The sequence below is a fragment of the Suricata suricatta genome, chromosome 5 (genome assembly GCF_006229205.1).
Source record: "Suricata suricatta isolate VVHF042 chromosome 5, meerkat_22Aug2017_6uvM2_HiC, whole genome shotgun sequence".
In the NCBI taxonomy this organism is placed as follows: Eukaryota; Metazoa; Chordata; class Mammalia; order Carnivora; family Herpestidae; genus Suricata; species Suricata suricatta.
In genome coordinates, this window is record NC_043704.1 from 120,373,468 (window position 1) to 120,393,530 (window position 20,063).

The 20,063-nt window shown below is 47.4% G+C and overlaps 1 protein-coding gene across 1 annotated transcript in view; it reads right to left on the bottom strand.

Annotated features, from left to right (window-relative positions):
• Positions 1-20,063, bottom strand: part of CLSTN2 (calsyntenin 2) — a 589,043-nt gene that overhangs the window by 76,410 nt on the left and 492,570 nt on the right. Inside the window, exons 7-8 of the mRNA XM_029940160.1 lie at positions 14,392-14,640; positions 8,822-8,943 (exon numbers count right to left, since the gene is read on the bottom strand). Of these exons, the coding sequence (XP_029796020.1) occupies positions 8,822-8,943; positions 14,392-14,640 (371 nt within the window). The remainder of the gene's footprint in view (positions 1-8,821; positions 8,944-14,391; positions 14,641-20,063) is intronic.

A 20,063-nucleotide genomic window follows, 5' to 3' on the forward strand; every position in this document is an offset into this window, starting at 1 on the left:
AGGCACCGTGGGTGCAGTGTGAGCTTGAGGGGGACCTTCCAGTGAAGCAGGTGACTGTGCCTCAGGGGCAGGACAGGCATTTTCTAGAGAATTTCATTGTGTATCAGCTTTGTCAACTTTCAGCTTCCAGGTGAGCCTCTGTCAAGAGAAAGATTTCTAGGTTTGTTTTAGCATTTCCAGAACAAAGATGGAGGACTCAGTGTTTCTCCCATGAAGGCAGAGGAAGGTACCTTTTCCACTTATAATGGCTGGCGAGTGGGCCAGCACCTTAAGCTAGAGGGAGAATATGGTTTAGAGCAGGAGGAAAGGCTAAATCTGCTCCCTGGGGATCCTGCACAGGAGACTGGTGGAAGGCGGAAACAACGCAGACTTATTTATCTTACAGTGTCAGAGGTCAAAAGTCTGAAAGGAGACTCAGTGGGCTAAAATCAAGGTATTGGCAAGGCTGAATCCATTCCTTCTGGAGGCTCTAGTGAAGAATCTGTTTTTGTTTTTCAGCTCAGAGGAGCTGCCATATTCCTTGGCTCAAGGCCTCACCTCATTCTCATCTGTTTCCTTTGTCCCGTCTTCTCTGGCTCTAACCCTCCTGTGTCCCTCCCGTAAGGACCCCTGTGATTGCATTAGACCCGCCTGGACAATCCCTCTATTTTAGGATCTTTAATGCAATCACATTTGCAGAGACTCCTGTCATGGGATGTAACATATTCACAGGTTTGAGGGATTAGGGGGTGCACATCTTTGAAGCCGTTACTCTCTCACAACTGGTCAACAGGGGAGCCCAGAGGCCCATAGGCGGTGTAGTGGCACACAGGGTGGCCAGGCCCAGCAGCGCAGCAGGGACGCAGGCCAGCCTGGAAAACTGCCAAGACAAGGGGTTCTGGTGGAGGGAACAAGTCTCAGGGGATGGGCTAGACTGGCTGCTGACAGCATGCTGCGCTCTCTCAAGAAAACAGAACAAATGACACAAATGAACAAATGTGTCAGAAGTCACCCTTCCAGAGGGCAGGCAATCCGGTCTCTGCACAGTTCCAACCAGAGAGGACTGAGAGTGTCCAGTGGGTCTGAGGACCCTGCTCTGCTATCACCACGAGATCGTGGGAGCCAGCTCTCCCCAAAGGTCTGTTAGATGGGAAGAGGCAGGGAGAGGGCCTCTGAGAGAAGGGGCTTGCCCAGGGCCCTTACGTAGTAGAGAGAGAGTAGCTGTGACCCTTCCCACATCCATGTTTCACTCAGAACAACCTTGCAAATTGGCATCTTAGAAAAAATCATTTGGGATTCTGCCTCAAAGAGAGAAAAATAGAGGTTCTGGACGTTCTTCCCAGTCTATATAGGACACATGTTCCTAAAGAAACGCAGGTGTCACTGGAGGCTGGTGTGGAGGTGGCCACTGCACTAGAGAAAACATGGCTAATGCGTCGGAGAATCTGTCTTCAGGGTGGAATCAGAGCACTGACAGAGCCCAATCATTCTGCTCATTAGGAGGACGGGTCTGGGCTGGACTAGCCATTCTCCAGGGAACTCCCTGGCGCTTGGCTACAATAATGATGGAACTCAGCTGTTTGACTCCTGGTGTGGCTGGAAGAGCAGATGCGGGCAGACTGACTGCGTCCTTCTGACATCCACCCTCACCAGGAGTGAAGGATTTATTCGTGTGTAGCTCCTTGCTGGAGCTTCAGAATTCCACGTGAGTAGAAAGGATCTGACCGGCAGAAGTTTCAGCCCAAGACAAATGTGAGCCTTTGGCTCAAATCTTGGTTCTGGCATTCGTTTCTGGAAAGACCTGTGCCTGTGCCTTACTGTGCCCTTTATGTAGGTGGAAGTGAGAATACCATGGCCACCAGGGGCCTGGGTCTAGGGCACCTGCCCCCTTCACCCCTGCCCTTTCCCCCAGGCCTGAGGGCATGCTGCCCCGCCCCCACCACCAGAAGGGCGCTCTTCTTGGAGGGAGGGGCCGGTGCGAGAGAGCGGGAGGGGCTTACATAGAGCAGATGGGCCTCACTTAGGAAGATCCAAGCCTCTCAAATAGATGTGTGGTGGTGTGGTTTCCCTGTGTGAAAATAATACTGCTTATTTTGTTGTTGTTTTTTATCACTCATCTCTAATCGGTGACCAGAGGGTGAAGGTACACTGCCGAACATTTGTTGGGTCTGATGATGTATGATTTTAAATGAGAAAATACTAAAAATTGGGAGATTTTATATAAAAATCTGATTCTAACTTGCAAACAGTTGGAGAGGCAGCACCAGGCCTGGATTCTTGCATGGCCGGGGGCTGAGTGGTGGCCGAGTCTTCGGTGAGGACCCACCTGCACCCAGCCAGGCATCTTCACTCATTCTCCGCACCCCCAATTATGAGAGTTCAGGGCTCCTGCAGAAGAACGTTCTCTAGGACGGGTAACTGGGCACCGCTGTGAGTTCCCTGAGGGCAGTGCTGTGTCCTCCTCTCTCTCTGGTGCCTGTTACAAGTTCTGGCACAAGGACAGCAATGGCCAATGCAATGAATCTCACTTCTACGTCTTGCATTCACTGCGATTTTTTAGAGATGCATTTTTTCCCCCTTATATGAGCTGGAGGCACCTGGCCTCTTGCTGGTCGATTGAGGCTGTCACTCAAGCTGTGTCTTCCAATAAATGGAACACGCTGTAGAACATCAGCAGGTTTCCCTCCAAGCACCAAGAAGTCCAAAGGGAAGATCATTAGAATTTGTGACAATGAGTCAACCACATCCAAATAACAGTAAAGCCGGGAGGGGCTGCAAATTAATAAATCTTTCCTGTGTGAGCCGCCAGCTGGGCATTCTCTGCTCTTGTCTGGCTTTGCACATGACTAGCTGCGGGCTCCAGGGAGTTGCATTAGCAGAGCATAAGTAAGAATCCCATTAAAATGACATTCTCATCGGTAGGATCCCTTTAGTGAGGCACATGGGATTGTCTGGGACATTCTCTGGAGCTGCCTAATAATGGACTCACCTGGCAGTCTGTCCTCACTGGCACAGGCTTTCTGAGGTGTGGGGCAAAGGGGTGGGTTGTTGGAAACACACAGCTCCTCTGTGGTAATGGCCTCCCTCCCTGGGCACACTCCTGAAGCTCAATGTGCAGACCATGCCTGGTTTCAATGCCCAGGAGCAACATCTGTCAAGGGCTTGATCTCCTGGCCTGGCGATGGAGGAAGGAGAGGGGAGACCCTGGTGTTAAAGCGGCACCCTCCTGCACTGTTGGTGGGAATGTAAACTGGTGCAGCCCTTCTGGAAAACAGTGTGGAGGTTCCTCAAAAAAACTATCCATAGAACTCCCTTATGACCCAGCAATAGCACTGCTAGGGATCTACCCATAGGACAGAGAAGTGCTGATGCACAGGGGCACATGTACCCCAATGTTCATAGCGGCACTTTCTACAATAGCCAAATCATGGAAAGAGCCTAAGTGTCCATCACCTGATGAGTGGATCAAGAAGATGTGGTATATATACACAATGGAGTATTACATGGCAATGAGGAAGAATGAAATATAGCCATTTGTAGCAAAGTGGATAGACCTCGAGGGTGTCATGCTAAGCGAAGTAAGTCAGGCGGAGAAGGACAGATACCGTATGTTTGCACTCATAGGTCTAACAGGAGAAACCTAACTGGGGACCATGGGAAGGGGAAAGGGGGGAAAAAGAGTTGGGGAGAGGGAGGGAGGCAAATCATGAGAGACTCTTGAATACTAAAAACAAACAGGGCTGAGGAGCGTGGGGGAAAGGGAAAGGAGGGTGATGGTCATGGAGGAGGGCACTTGTGGGGAAGAACACTTGGTGTTATATGGAAACGAACTTGGCAATAAACTATTAAAAAAAAAATAAAGCAGCCCCTGCCACTGGCCCTATTGAACGACCTGGCCTGAGCTATACTGACTTAAACTTGATACATTTTATCCACGTCATACCAGCGTTATTCACATTTACCCATCCCTAAATTCTACTTGAATAATGAAGTTCTTTGATAGTAGCCCAATCTTTGGGGAATAAAGTACCAACTCAGTAACATGATATAAAAAGCTCCTTGGGATTTGATTGACGTCTGCTGCTCTAAACGTGGGCCCTAATATCTGCCAGATGGTCCCTGTCCCCCGCCCCTATGGCCTGTCACACTGGGAGCCTACAGTCTCCCGAGGATGCACATCCTGCTCACCTCCCTGCCTTCCTGGCTGCCTGACTACACCACTGAGCCCTCCGCACCCCATTCAGATAACGTCCCCTCTCAGGACCTTTTCCAGGCCCCTATTCCCAGGCCCATGTCAGGTGTTCCAGAATGGGTTCCCACAGACCCCCTGCCCCCCACCTGGCCCCTGCCCTCTGCCCCAGCACGAATTGCACAGGATTGTAAACCATTTCTGTGTTGGTTTGCCCATGATTGTGGACGCTTCTACAGAGCAGGGGCTTCTGTTTTAGCAGCTGATCCCTGGTACCCAGCACAGAGCCTGGCACATAGTCTGTGTTCAGAATAAACTGCTGAGTAAAGAAATAAAAGAAGCCCCATTAGCCATGAGAACATTTACTATGCTTCTGGGGTCCCCGAGGTGGGCCAGGAATCCCAATACACATAATACAGGAGCCTGGCGCGAGCCCTTTCTGGCCCAAACCAGGAAGTTCTGCAATAATTACAGAGCATGGTAGCAAATCCAGTTAAATCTTTGAAATTAGATATCAATATGAAAGTGGAACAACATTTGAAATCCCCAGAGTAAAAAATGGCAAAATTTTAGAATTTTTAAATGCTCCATAAAATGAATAAAAAGATCAGTTAATCACCAGGAGATTAAAAAAAAAATCTCTAGATTTTTCTTCTCTCTTTCCCTCCTCCCTCATGTCATCTCTCCCTTTGTCTGATCCTGACAATTACTCCTTGTCATGCAGACATTTACTGGGCACCAAGGGTGTGCTCAGGGCTGTCAGACGCTGAGGAGCTGGACAGAGTACCACACAGTACTGGCCTCCAGGGGCTCAGTGCAAAGTGAGCAGAAGAAAGGTAGGATAAATGGGTTACTAGGGTACAGTAAGCACCGCAGTGGAGTTCTACATGGAATCTGGGGAGCACTGGGGAGAGGGAAACCCCTCGGGGCATTCCTGGGGGAGGAGACATAATCAAGGATGTACATTATGAACATCAGGTGATTTACATCCAAGACACTTCTGGCAAGGTTCTGTCTACACAGAGAGCTGAATACGGGAGAGAGGGGTCTGTGGCTCAGTCTATATGTACCATATAGACTAGGGTATATGTACGTCTGGATTGCTAGTGTGAGTGTGGATGAGGTGTCCCAGAGCCCACCCACTGTGGCTCCTTTCAAAGGGAAACAACAGTCCAGGTGAGCTGGGGCTTCTGCTCACCAATAGGTAGATTTAAATATTTTTAAGGTTAATTTTTTTAGTAAAGAATGCTATGAAAAATAAGAATTCAGTGGACTGAATTGTGTCCCCCAAAATTCATTGACTGAAGTACTATCCCCCAGTGTGACTGTATTTAGAGACAGGCCTCTAGCAGGTGGTCAAGGTTAAAGGAGGTCATAAGGGCAGGGCCCTAATCCCATAGGGCCTCACAAGAAGAGGGAAAAGTTCTTATCCTGTCTTTTCCCTTTGTCCGCAGAAGGGGAACCATTCCCCTCCGTTCGTTTTCTCTCTCCCAGTTTTCCATTACACATCTATGGCCGGTCAGGTTCTGGTGGGTCCCTGGAAGTTGAGAAATGACCAAGGGGGAAAGGAAGGGGGGAAAAAAGCACTTACAGAGAGGGAGGAAGGCAAACTACAAGAGACTCTTAAATACAGAGAACCAGCTGAAGGTGGATGGCGGGGGACGGGGAGGGCAGAGAGGGGAAAGTGGGTGATGGGCATTGAGAAGGGCACTTGTTGGAATGAGCACAGGGTGTTTTATGTAAGCCAATTTGACAATAAATTATATTTATAAAAAATTTTATTTTTTTAAAAATTATTTTCTTTTACATTTATTTATTTTTGAGAGACAGAGTGTGAGCAGGGGAGGGGCAGAGAGAGAACGAGACACAGGATCTGAAGCAGGCTCCAGGCTCTGAGTTAGCTGTTAGCACAGAGCCTGACGCAGGGCTCAAACCCACAAACAGTGAGATCATGACCTGAGCCGAAGTCGGATGCTCAACTGACTGAGCCACCCAGGCACTCCTCATAAAATAATTTTTAAAAATATGTAAAAAAAAAAAAGAAGAGAAGAAGGTATCCCAGTGTGCGAGCTCTCTCGCATTCTCTCTCTCTCTCTCTCTCTCTCTCTCTCTCTCTCTCTCTCTCTGCCATGAGGACACAGTGAGCAGGTGACTGTCTACAGGCCAGGAAGAGGGCCCTCACTGGGGAGCTGAATCAGCTGGCACCTTGGTCTTGCACTTCCAGCCTCCAGAACTATGAGAAATAAATGTCTGTTGTTGAAGCCCCTGCTCTGTGGTGCTTTGTGAGGGCAGCCCAGCTGACTAAGACAAGGAAGACAAAGCTTAAGCAAAGTGAAGATTCAACAGTTTCAAGAGTTTCACCAAGACTATAAATATTTTGCATCTCAGGGAGAATTCTGATCTCTAAATTAAAAATATTGAAAATTTAGAAATGAGAACATTTTGAATTAGCAAGCTCATCATGGAGACAGCACAGCATAGTGGAAAGGGCAGGTCCAGTCCATGGTTTGGTGTGTGACCTTGGGCAGGTCATGAGACCGAGGCCCGCTGCCTCACTTCACCCACTGAGCAGGTGAGAGTGAACTCAGAGGCAGTGTGCCTGGTACAGAGTGGATGCCAGCGAATGTAATAAATGAGATTGGAGTTATCTGGAAGGTTTTCCATGAACCTCAGCCTCTCCTTAAAGTCACAGCTTGGGAACAGATTTCAGAATTCCTGGAGTCATTATTCCGTTGAGCCATAATTCCTTCCTCACCTATTTTTAATTCTAAACCCTGTGACTTCATTTGCCTGGATCAGTACTTTTCTCAAACCCATCTGAGAAAATGCTGCCGGGCATCTGTAATTATCCTGGCCAGTATAACAATGTTCTTATTAAAACCCCCAACAATATGGAATTTATTTTAATTCATCTCAATTCATATTAGGTATTTAAATATATCCCATATAAGCCATATGGCACTTTAGAAAGCAGCTGAGAGGTTGACGGGAAATCAAATAAGCAATGTCAGGATTCACAATTTCTGCAATACCCAGAATTCCTAATTCAGAGGAATACATACTAATCCAGATGCCATATTTGCAAAACTCTGGGATCCAGCAGGATGGGATTTACTGGGAATAGATTAGGCAGTTGCACTGGGCTTCCTCAAACATCTTTCCATCAGCTTGGCAGCCTTGACCTTGTCACATTGCCTGGAGTTCCAGCATGGAGACATTCCCTGAGGTTGATGAATCCATCTTTTAAAGAGCCTATGTCTACGCCTCTGTGTGGATGGAAGCAGGCAGCTGTCATTCTCGGTTCAATATAAATGAGTTCCTTCTGATGCTTCCCAGTAACACTCTCTGAAAGAAGCCCTACCTGGGCCTGGGGGCTTAAGTAGTATGGGGAGAGGGTGGTGTAGACACCCACCTGTGAGAAGGGAAAGGATTCTGGAACATTCATCTCTAGACAATGTGAGGCAGGTAGCACACATGGAGGGTTTTAGGGGTAGGAAAGAAGAATGAAGTCCCCAGAGGCACTCAGGATATGGGTGGGGTGCCGGACAGGAAGACTGCGGAACGGACATCATGTCATCCGCTTCCTTTAGCATGACCCATTCCACAATCCCCTTCCTGTTCTGCTGGCATTCTTCACCTTGATAGTTTAAAACTATTTTTATTATTATTTAAAAATTATTTTTAATGTTTATTTTTGAGAGAGAGACAGAGCACAAGTGGAAGAGGGGCAGAGAGAGAGGGAGACAAAGAATCTAAAGCAGGCTCCAGGCTCTGAGCTGTCAATACAGAGCCCAACACGGGGCTTGAACTCATGAACCACTGAGACCATGACCTGAGCCGAAGTTGGATGCTTAACTGACTGAGCCACCCAGGCGCCCCTAAAACCATTTGTAAAAATTCACAAGTGACTTCCCTGCAATCCCCTACCCAGTTCAAGTCTAAGTGAAGGCTGACTCTAGGCCTCCTGCCAGACGCTTCCTCAGTGGCACAGCCACCCAGAGAAATGACTGCAATCTCAGCCCTGCACAGCCCTCGGAAAGAGAGCTTTTCATTCAAGCTAGACACGTGATTTGTCACTGACAGGTATGACACAGTAGCCCTTGTGATCACGAGTCAGGAGGCTCTGAAATGAGTCATAGGTTTTACACTTTAGAAGGGAACATGCACTGCTCACGGTGCGCTGTGTCACTGTTTACTTCAAGGTCCTCGGGTCCCTTGTTCTCAACCTGTGTCACCAAAAGCAAGGCTGCACTGTCACCCGAGGGAGATAACAGAGCATCAGAGAGGAGACACGGGCACTTGTGATATAAAGATGTGTTAACAGAGATCACAAACTGGGCCTGGGGATCAAGAGAACCAGCTTCCAGCAGCTCAGGTGGAGCAAATGGGCAAGAAACACGTCCACGAGTCCGCTGACATGTGCGCGGTCCCGCCTGGGAAGTGTGGCCCTCCCACCCCCAGGGGGTCTCTAGGCAGCAGTTTTTATCTTGACTTAAAATGCCGAGTGTCTCCCTGAGCTAATTTTTCCCCAAACTCAGGACGGGAGCAGAACTTGGAGGTGCCTCAGTGCTGCAGCCGTCACTGGAGCACGCCTACCACCCCTGCAGGGGGGTGAGCTGCAGTGAGGGGTGAGGTGGGAGGGGTGTGCCCTACCTGGTCCAGCTTCCAGTGGAACTCTGCGGGGCGGAAAGTGTCGGCCTGGTCGAAGTCCTTGCGCAAGAGGAAGACCAGGCGGCAGTTGTGCACGTACAGGGCATAGTGATGCCGGTTCATTTCTGGAAAGCAGAAAGCAGATGTAAGTGATTGTAGAATCCCCGCGTCCGTCTCTGCCAGAGGGGTCTTCCGACAACATCACTTAGTCCACCTCAAAGGGGAAAGGAATGGGTGTGTCGGTTTCCCCTTACAGATCAGATTTAATGAATGTTCTAGAACACACATAGTGGAACTCACTGAAAGGGAGAGGAAGATGCAACAAAGCCCACAGCAAAACCTAGGCAGAGAAGCCATCTGGGCTTTAAAAAGCAACCTATCTTATACTCAGATGCTGCGTCAGACCCAGGGTCAAAATTATATAGGCTAGCGAGTTTCGTTGATATTCTGTACAAGTACTTCTGGGAGGGAGGGTTAAGTGGCTCTCTGATAACCACATCAGCTACAGTGGGCTCCTCTAACCAGCTGGTCTCTCCTAGAGTGCTGGGCTTTTATTTTATTTCATCAGGCTTGGCAGTGGTGACCACAGATCACGTCTCCTTCTCTACCTTGCGGTGTGCAGTTAGGGGCAGCGGCTTATGTCTGCTTGCTAAAAGGAGGGGACAGATTGATTTTTCAGCATCAGTCATAGTTCCAGGTCTTTCCAAAGCTATGAATAAATATCTGGGAGAGGGAGGGAGAAAGTTCTAGGCTAGAAGATGCTCCACACCTCCATTCATTCTTCTTGTGCCACTTCCTCACCCACAACATTTCCTGACTCCAAATAATATTCAAGGGGAAGAGTCCTTTCTCTGTTTTTCTGACAGCAGGCAACAGATAACAGAAGTCAATTGGCCACCCAGATATTGGCCTAGGCAAGACCTACAAACACTGGCAACTGTTTTGCCCATACTTCCTCATTGTGTCCATTAAGATGCTCTCAGGGCGCCTGGGGGTTCAGTGGGTTACACCCCAACTTTGGCTCAGGTCACGATCTCATGATTTGTGAGCTCAAGCCCCGAGTCAGGCTCTGTGCTGACAGCTTAGAGCCTGGAGCCTGCTTCGGATTCTATGTCTCCCTCTCTCTCTGCCCCTCACTCACTTTTGCTGTTTCTGTCTCTCAAAAATAAATAAACATTAAAAAAATTTTTTAGAAAGATGCTTTCAATTATAAGAAATAGGAAATACAGACCAAACTGATCAGATGATCAAAATCAAAAGAACATAGTGTTCTTGTAAGTGAAAATGTCCAGAGCTATGACAGCTTCAGGCAGAGTGTGATCAAGGGTTTGGCCCTTTCACTGCAGTTTCTCAGATCTGCTCCCATATGTGTATTGATTTTATGTTAGAAAACATGGCTGCAGCAGCTTCATGCCTCCCAGTTATGTAGACAACTTCTAGAAAGAGAGTGTTTTTTCTATCTGCTTTCTGATAAAAGGGAGTTCTTTTTGGGGTGCCTGGCTTAGTTGGTTAAGTGTCCAACTCTTGATTTCAGCTCAGGTCATGATCTCAGGGTTATGAGATTGAGCCTGTGTCAGGCTCTGAGCTAAGCATGGACCCTGCTAGGGATTCTCTCTCTCTTTCTCTCTCTGCTCCTCCCCTGTTTGTTCTCTCTCTCTCTCTCTCTCTCTCTGTCTCTCTCTTTCAAAATTAAATAACTAAAACTTAAGGGAAGGATATTTTTAAAAGGGAGAGTTCTTTTTTAGAACCACTCAGAAAAGCTCCCAAATCACAGGCTTGAACTGAGTCACTTTCCTGACCGAAGCCGTGTGGCCGGGAGAACGGCCTGCATTGCCTGCCCCGGGCCTGGGTCCTGAACCAATGGCCATAGCAAGGGGACCACTCGAGCCCATGTCTAGAGGGAGAACTGGTGCTGAGGTTTGTACAGGAGGTACGAGAATCAATCTCACTATCCTACCCTCACGATGCATTACGATAATCCAGCACCACTGTCATGACACAGGGAAGGAAACTGAGGCTCTGAGAAGCTAAAAACTTCTCCCAGAACCATCTGGAGATACAAGCCCACCAGAAGTCTATCTGCCTCTAGGGCCCATGTTCTTTCTGTGACAGCTGGTCACCTGCTCATCCTGTGTCATGTACGAAGCATGTGCCTCAGAGCAGATTTCTGCGTTTGCTAACATGTAGTCTATGATGTGAACTCTCTGAGAACTGGTGAAAGGACAGCTCATCCCCTCCCAATGGCTGTTACCTTGTGGCTAAAGGACATCACGGCGAGGACCCACGATGGGAGATTTCCTAGCAGGAAAGGAAGTCTTTGGTATCAGTGGAGGAAAATGTCCTATCCAGTGGGTACAGGGAGAGAGGTATTTATTCATAGCTTTGGAAAGACCTTGAACTATGACTGATACTTTTTTTCAAGACATGTTTATATCAGAAAACCTAAAATCCCCCAAAACAGAATTTGGGATTGTTATATAATTCATATCCTTAAGGAATATTTTATCACAAAGAGAAATGATCTGGATATAATATTACATAAAAGAAACAGAGAACATGAGAGTATCATCTATATTATAAAAATAGATTGAAAACTGTAAGGACATCCTACATATACATGGGAATGAAAGTAAGATTTTATCTGGTGATGAAACACACCAAATATAATTAGAAGCTATCTCTAAGTATCAGGGTTTTGGGGGCCTTTAGGTTTTCTGATATAAACATGTCTTGAAAAAAATGTTTGATACATAAAAGCCTAACAAAGCTTTAATTTATTCCTGACTTTTTTGGTGGGTGGCAAGAAGGTATTTATTGAATTTTTATTTTTTAAGTCAAAGAACTTAGAGAAAACCTTCCCTATCTCCCCTGTGTTGGTGTACAGCCACTTGTAAAGTGTTGCCAAGGCCAAGACACAGGTGCACCAGGTCCCCCAGACTTGAGGGTGCCGACATGGTGTGGGTGGACCGGTCTGACCAAAGCGAAGTCTCATCCTTTAAGGCAGCGTGTTCAGCTGTGGCTGCATAAAGGAATACCCTAGAAAGCCTGACTTACTGAGCCAGGTGGGGCCCTGGCATCTCTGTACTTTTACAAGCATCCGGGTTATTCTCCTGTGTAGCCGGGTTGAGAACCACTGGACCCGGAGCATGGGCGTGGAACGCAGGCCTGGAGGACCCAGTCAGATCGTGTTTCTCTGGGTAACCGGTGGTGCGACCCTGGGCCAGTTGCTCAACCTTTCATATTTCAGTTTCCTCCCCTATAAGCAGGAACATTGACATCTGTCTGATTTGCCTCCCAGTGGTATTTGATACATTTCATAAAGGACTCTATGCGGGGGGCCGCTCACCCCAGCCGGTGCTGCTTTGCGCTGGTATGTACGGTCCTGAGCCGTTGTCTTATTGATACGGGCTCCTGGGTTGTGACGGGAGTGCCCTGCCAGGCATTGCACAGACCAGGATGCAGAGTGATTCCCGGGCTTGCGGACTGAACTCTGAACCTGGTCCCAAACCTCAGAGTGACCTCATGCATGCCTACAGAGTCCTTCTGGCATGAAGGTCCCAGAAAACTGATGCTTGGCACAATCAGTCCGACACAGACTTACTGTAGGCTAGGAAAAGCCAGGCAACTTCCCTGTCTCAGTGTCTGCATCTGGAAAATACGCTAACATGTATTGTAAGAAGTGATTGAAACAGAAAATGTAGGGTCCTGATGGAGTGACTGGGTGGCTCAGTTGTTTGAATATGCAACTTCGTTTCAGGTAATGATCCTGCGTCTGTGAGTTTGAGGCCCTAGTTTCTAGCTGACAGCTCAGAGCCTGGAGCCTGCTTGGGATTCTGTCTCCCTCTCTCCCTGCCTCTCCCCCATTCATTCTGTCTCTCTCCAAAATAAAGAAACATTAAAAAAAACTTTTTTTTAAAAAAGGAAACATGAGGTCCTGGTAGTAGCATAATGTGGGATAAAACCAGAAGTAATGTGATGATAGTAACAACATCAAGTAAATAAACTGAGCGCTGATTTTATATCTGGTGCCACTGAGGGATTTCATACATTATTTCACGTTTATGTCCCCCATTTTACATATGGGGAAACTGAAGCTCAGAGTCATTAGCAACTCCTCAAAGGTCATACCTGAAGTAGTGGGAAGGCTAGAAATGAACTTCGGCTGTGGCAGCAGAGGCTGGGCTGTGAGCCCTTCTGCCCCGCCTCCTTGCTGCGCTATCTGCTGTGGTTATTATTCATTTTGAGTATTAAACAAAAAGCAGAGCTTAAAATAGGAACTTGTGGAGTTATAATTTAAGACAGAGTTGTAGGGGCACTTGGGTGGCTCAGTCAGTTAAGCATCCGACTTCAGCTCAGGTCATGATCTTGTGGTTTATGAGTTTGATCCCTGCATCCAGCTCTGTGCTGACAGCTCAGAGCCTGAAGCCTGCTTCAGATTCTGTGTTTGCCTCTCTCTCAACCCCTCCCCCACTCATGCTCTGTCTCCCTCTGTCTCTCAAAAATAAATCAAAACATTTAGAAAATTTAAAAAAAGATAGAGTTGTAAAATATGCATAAGATACCCAAATAAGTATGTACATATGAAATAAGTATGTACATATGTATGCATATGTGCATGTGTGTGCCTACATGGGTATGCATGTGTACGTGTGTGTGTGTGTGTGTGTGTGTGTGTGTGTGTGGGTGGGTGCCTGTGGGGGGCAGTGACAACTGCACAGGACTGGACTTGCTGGAGCTGAGCTTATATTCCAGTTCTGATACTTATTGGCTATATACTTGGGAAAGTTATTAGCCTCTCAGGGATGTCTCCTTATCCTCAAGATAGGAAACAATAATGTCTTCATAAAGTTGTTTGTAGAGATGTGAGAAACTGTCTAGAACAGTAATCTCTAACACAGATTGCATTTTCTATGTGCCAGGTACTGTTCTAAAGCACTCTATGTACATTAAGTCATTTAATACTGATAAAAAACCCTACGGGTAGGTAGCACTATAATGCCCATCTTATAGAGAGGAAAAGTGAGGCACTGAGAGGTTAAACAACTTGCTGAAGGTCATATGACCAATAAATGGTGGAATGCTCTTATCTGCTAAGCTGTGGACTGCCCTGTGCAGGCTTAGCAGGGGGAAAATGCCTAACCAAAGTTAGCTACCACTATTGCATTTGGCAGTGACTTCGAAAACGAGCATGACCCTTTCATTGAAAATAAACCTTTGGAAGTCTTACTATATATAACATAGTGAAGCTGGAGCTGCTTTGCTTGAAGTAAGGATGCGGTGCCCCCCACTTCCCCCCATGTCATGTGTAGCAGCTCTAAGTTAGTTCTGGGGAGGCGGGGGGTCTGAAGAACCCAGTTTGAAAATGTCTCAGCTTTTGCATTGTGTCTGTGCCTCTACTCTTCCCCCTTCCCTGGTCCTGCTCTACCCCAAGCCCAGAAAACCAGCAGCCAAGAATATTTCCCCAGGCCCCCATCATGCTCTTGCTCTCCTCCCACATGCTCTGAGGCTGCGTCCGCGCCTAACCCGCTGGCATATGAGGGGCAGCCACCGGGAGGGCTGGCATCCAGACTCACCAGTCTTATCTGAGTTGCAGAGGATTGTTTCCTTCTCAGCTCTCACACCGGGGCTGGGGCCATGTTTCATCCACATGGTGATGGTGAACTGGTCTGTCAGGTTCTTGGGCACAATCCCGTCAGGGATTTTGGCACCTTGCCTCCCATCAAACTTGAAGATCATCTCACTGCTGTCCACCAGAAGCCCTGCTGTCCAGTTGGTAGCAGCGCTGGGTGATGGCAAGAGGTCAATGATGCCAGAGGAGGCTCCTACAGTACACAGGGGACAGAAAGAACAAAGGGTTATTCCTCACAGGGCGAGAGTCTCACCTTCTAGCTTCTGCTTCTGGGTCAGGATGAACTACTCAGTGTAGTTACTTAGAGATCTGAGCCAATCTTGAGCTGGGTGACTCAGGAAAAGAAGGGCCAAATGCCACCCCTGCCCCTGAGTTTCCTACGGTCTGTAGAAGTAAGGGCTTCAGTAACTTATAGACAAAAATGTTATATGTGATTAGATAAGGTGCAATCAACTGTTATACAAGGAAAAAAGTGCTAGAATTTAGGGAAATGAGAATGGGGGGCTTTTATAATTAGAGAAGTTCCTAGAGATGGCCAGAGTTTTATGTGGATCAATGAATTCATCCATCCATTAATCCTTGAGCCATTTATTGAGCACCGACCAGGTGCCAAGACCCATGCTTGGCACTGGTGATATAAAGGTGAATCAGCACAGCCCCTGACCTGGGGTAGCTTAGAGCAAACAGGTGGACACACAGCTGTGACACAATGTGATCAGGGTTGATTGGGGAAAGTTCTAGGTCCTGATACCATAAGGAGGGTGAGTCACTTTGTACCCAACACACTTTTGTTTTTTTTTACAACCATTATGTTTAGGCCAAATGGTACAGTGGTTGGGAACACAAGTTCAGAAGTTAGCAAACTTGAATTTGATTCCTTGCAACATGACTTGCTGGCCTTGGGACTGTGAGCACGTCCCTTAGGCTTTCTGCCTGTCCAGCTCCTTCTGTGACATCTCCCTTCCCAGTGGTTGTGAGGACTGAATGGGAGCCTGCAGCAATACACTGGCCACGTGGTAACTGCTCACTCCATGTTCCCTGTGACTTCATCCTTATTATTGTGACTATTTTTATTTCTTCTACCACGATGATTCTAGGGTAATACACGTGGACTAAGCCCGAAGCAGTGAGGCTGTCCCAGGTATTTTGTGTCTTAGGAAAGTCACAACAACAGCTTTGTGGAGGGTGGAGTGGAGGTGGGCAGGGGTAACCAGCCTGACAGAGAAGACTGGATGCGTCAGCTGGGAGAAACCCTGGGTGTCCACTGACTTCCCACTGAAGCTCAAGAGCTCTCTGCATCTTTATGCCCCACACAGGAGCTCAGCCCTTCAGGGAAGGATAAGGGTTGGGGGCTTCCAGATATTGTCAGGGAATAAGAGTCAGGGAGTCTAAGGTGTGCCTAGTGCAGGAAGCCGGTGCTCTCCTGGGATGGCTCCAACCTGTCAGTCATAAAAGCTGACAGGCTTAATAGGACAGTGGTTGTGTGCTTTACCCAATCTTTGTTAGAGGTCACTGGACATCTGAATTCTGTATATCAGAGTCTCGTCTCACCTAGGGATTGGGTTTCAAAGTCAGCTACCAAAAACACCACCTACAGTTAAAATGATCCCTGAGAATCCTTCAGGAAGGTGCTACATTGGAAACCAACATACTTCTTTGGAAAGGTTCAAGTAGCCAGTTTTCCCTCTAGCCTTGGAACAGATGATCAAGTCTAGGGTTGAGCACCTGTTGGTTTGCAACTGAAAGTTACACTATGTGAAAAATAGGTATCCTTGGAGCCAGATGCCTTGTTTAGCACTGGGAGAGGCTCACCCTGGAACCGCAGAGGCTCACCCTGGGACTCACCTCCAGGATCCACTGAGACTGAGAAGGTGGGAGATTCCTGTCTGCCAACTTGTGATCACCCTGCAGCTTATGCATGTCAAGGGCAAGTGTGGGCAGTGTTGAGTGTATTATTTACGTGTGTTGTTCCTAGAGTTTGGGGGTCGGTACTATGCTTGATACACAATACCATTAATAGACACTCCTTTAATGTTTATAACTGCCCATCTTCCCACCCAGTGCCTCCATGAGCTACTTCTGGCCATCTACCCAATGCCCAGGCAAGCCTCCCATCCAGCCTCAGGTCCAGGCCCCACACCTCTCATCAGTATTTACTTGTTCTTATCCCATGTCCCTGGAGCCTTGTCTGGTGTCCATTTTATTGGCACTGAGAACGTGGATTCACAGTAATATTTTAATGACTAACAAAGCCTTAAGGGTTATCACCCTCCAAAGGTATCTGAAAGAAATCTATCCAGGTGGTAGTAGGCAGAGATTTGAGGATGGTTTGGGAGTGGAAGATATGCAGTCTTTTGGAGCAAATTCATTTTCTTAGAAACCTCAGAATAAGGCAACGTGGCAACTGCTTCTTTGACCCGCTGGTGAGTTGGCTCTGACACCAGGATTTGTCCAGTGTGGAGACAGCCTCATGACTGGGCATGCTCAGAGAGTCAATTCCTGAAATTTCAGGTGGCCAGAGAGATGCAGGCTGAGTGCTCAGGGGTCCTTGGCTTCTAGCTCAGGCCAGTGAAGCCAATGCAGTCTAGCAGAGCCAGTGCAAACGTGTGTGGCTGGTGGCTGCCAATGCCAGGTTTGCCACCATACCGCTATTATTTATTTTCCTAAAGACTGGTTTGAACACTGAGCACCAGACCTGAATTAAGTACTACAGTGCTTTTCCTTAATTACTTATCTACATGGTGAATACTGTTATGATTCTAGTCTACAGGTAAGAACCTGAGGCTCAGTGAGCCCAGGATCAAAGCCAGCTAGTGAATGAACCCATCACCAAGGCTTTGCAGCTCCAAAGCCCAGGCTCTCCACTGCACCACCCCAATGAACCTGGAGGGAAATCTTGTAAACTCCCCCACATTTTGCAAACAGAAATCAAAGCCCAGACAAGGAAAATGACTTGACCAAGGTCACAGAGCCACATAGCTAGCTAGAGGCAGGCCAGCTAATGCTCATTCTACCACACGGCATGGTGTCTTGCCAAGCACACAGCACCGTCCTCTGGGATCCCCCTCCTACACAGGTGTCTGTTCACAGAGAGGCATGTTGAAGATAGTATGTGCCCTAGGAAGGCCATCGATATAGGCTTTCTTGATTCTGTGGTAAGGGGAGCAGTGGGCCACCCTGCCTAACCCACAGATGTTGCCTACCAGAAGCATCAAGCTGTAAGCAACCAGATGGTGAAGCCTTCTCCAAACTTAACAGCTTGTATTTCATTTCTCAGTGCCCTTAAACAAACTAAGAGAGATTTACCTTTTCCCAAAGTTCCTCTCTCTCCTCTCCTCAAGGGATCTCAAGGAAAGCTGTGGGTAAACAGGATGCATCACTTCAAAGATGGTGCAGCATCATCTGCACATCAGGGTATATTTAAGAAGCTCTTTGGGAATCCTCTGTGAAGGTCCCTGGGACCCACCAGGCTGCTTAGAGTCTACACTGCCTGGTGCACAGCAGTTGCAGTATAAGTGTGGGGAACTTGGAACCAGAGTTGAGGTTTAAGTCAAGGTCCCTGAGCCCTGGAATGGAGAAGCCTCTCTGAGCCAGCAATTAGATCAAGATGGCATGAATGAGGCAGATTTCAGGACACACTGGGAGTGTGAAAGCATAAATGGAGCCTGGGGACAGTGAACTTCTTAATTGCAGGGTTTGCTTTCTGCTCTGGATGACTTTGGTGAGGGCAGTGTCCTTAGCACCTCAAAGTGGGCCAGTGGCGATGGTGACTGACATGGAGCCTTGGGTCATGCCTCCTCAGGGTCTACCACAGGGCAAGAATAAGTGGAGGGCCTCAGGGGAGAGGAACCATTGTAATCAAGAGGCAGGCTTCATTCTGGGGCACCTGCGTGGCTCAGTCAGTTCAGTGTCTGACTCTGGATCTCAGCTCAGGTCATGATCATGGTTTGTGGGTTTGAGCTCTGCATGCTGGCAGTGGACAGCCTGCTTGGGATTCTCTCTCTCCCTCTCTCTCTGCCCCTCCCCTACTCATGCTCTTTCTCTCAAACTAAACTTTCTTAAAAAACAGACACAGGCCTCACTCTGTGAAGTGCTTTCCCAACTGCAATATCAACTCCATATTATTTCAATAAATATTTATATAATGTCTAGGTTATGCCAGGCATCGTGATGAGAAGCCAGGAAAGAACCAAACAGAAGTTGGCCCTACCTTTTGGGGCTCCATAGAAAATCATTTACCTCTGTGGGTAGAACAGGGGAGTGGCAGAGTCTCAGGGGAGGACAGGGAGGTCCTGGTGACAAACCCTGTAGAAGGGCTGCGTGCTGGCAGAATGCACTCTGCTCCCAACATGCTTCTCTGATCCACTGATGTCATAGCCATGTGACTTGTTCTAACCAACAACACATGAGGGCAATGATGTGTCACATCAGGGCAGAGGTTTTAAGAGCCACTTTATGGTTCTCCATGTCTCTTCCATGTGCCATGAGATCAACAGTAGTCTAGATAAAGGTTGTTTATTAGCCTTGATCCCAGTGGGAGGCCACGTGGAAGAGCCACAGTCAACCCAGGATGGATGTGTAGTTGGAATGATAAATAAGCCTTTGTTATAAAATAATAATATGCCAATAATAAACAACAATAAAAGAACAATAGTCAATACGATTTTAGGGTCATTTGTGGCTGCTGCATAACCTGCTATCCTGATAATCCACATAAGTGACTGACATCAGAGCCTACGATTCCCATTTCCTCCGCATGCCTTCGGCACAGACAGGGAAGACTTTCTGATGTCCTTTCAGGGGCTCACACTCTACAGAGAATCGTTCCACCTTTGGAATCCTAGACAAGAAGGGTACCTGCAAGGCCTTGCCACTGGGAACTTGGATCTCCAGGTGAAGCAAGCTGGGTCCTGGAAGCAGGGTGGTCAGCCAGGTCCTGGAGAACGGCCATGGATACGCAGTTGCTGACAAGCTTGGGCAAGGCCACCACAGGTAAAACCTTATGCCCAACATGGCTCTGCTGGTAGAGAGCTGTTTAAATGGTTCCAAAGAAATCAGCATATCTGTGGAGCAGCTCCCTGCTTACTGTCATCTATGAGTCAGTGTGTGTGGCCCTTTGGTGATGTGCGATTAATGATTTAATTTGATTCCCAATAGGTGTGCACCAAATCTCATTCAAGCAATAGGCCCGCTTCTGTTCTCTGAGAATGGAAGTACTAGCTATGTCTAGAGTCCTGACACTCACCCTCCAGAAGCTCCAGCCTTTTACAGGCATCTTGTAGAAACCAATGATAGCTTCCTGTAGTCAGGCAATTCTTGGGGTACAAAAAGCCTTTGATCAAGATTCTGAATGAGGACAAGTTCTGTTAAGCTTCATGGTATAGTAGAAAACCACAATCTTAACTTTTGTTTAATTAGACTTATACAGAAATTAGAAGGTTAAGTAACAACTAGTTAATCACCTAATTTCACAGCTATCTGAAGTGGCGATCATTATATAGCAGCTTATCTATGATACATTCAAGATAAATGATACAATATATTACTTGTTCATAGGCTACAACACAGCCTGCTTAATACCTTTCCTTAAATTCCACCTCTATACTACAATATGCT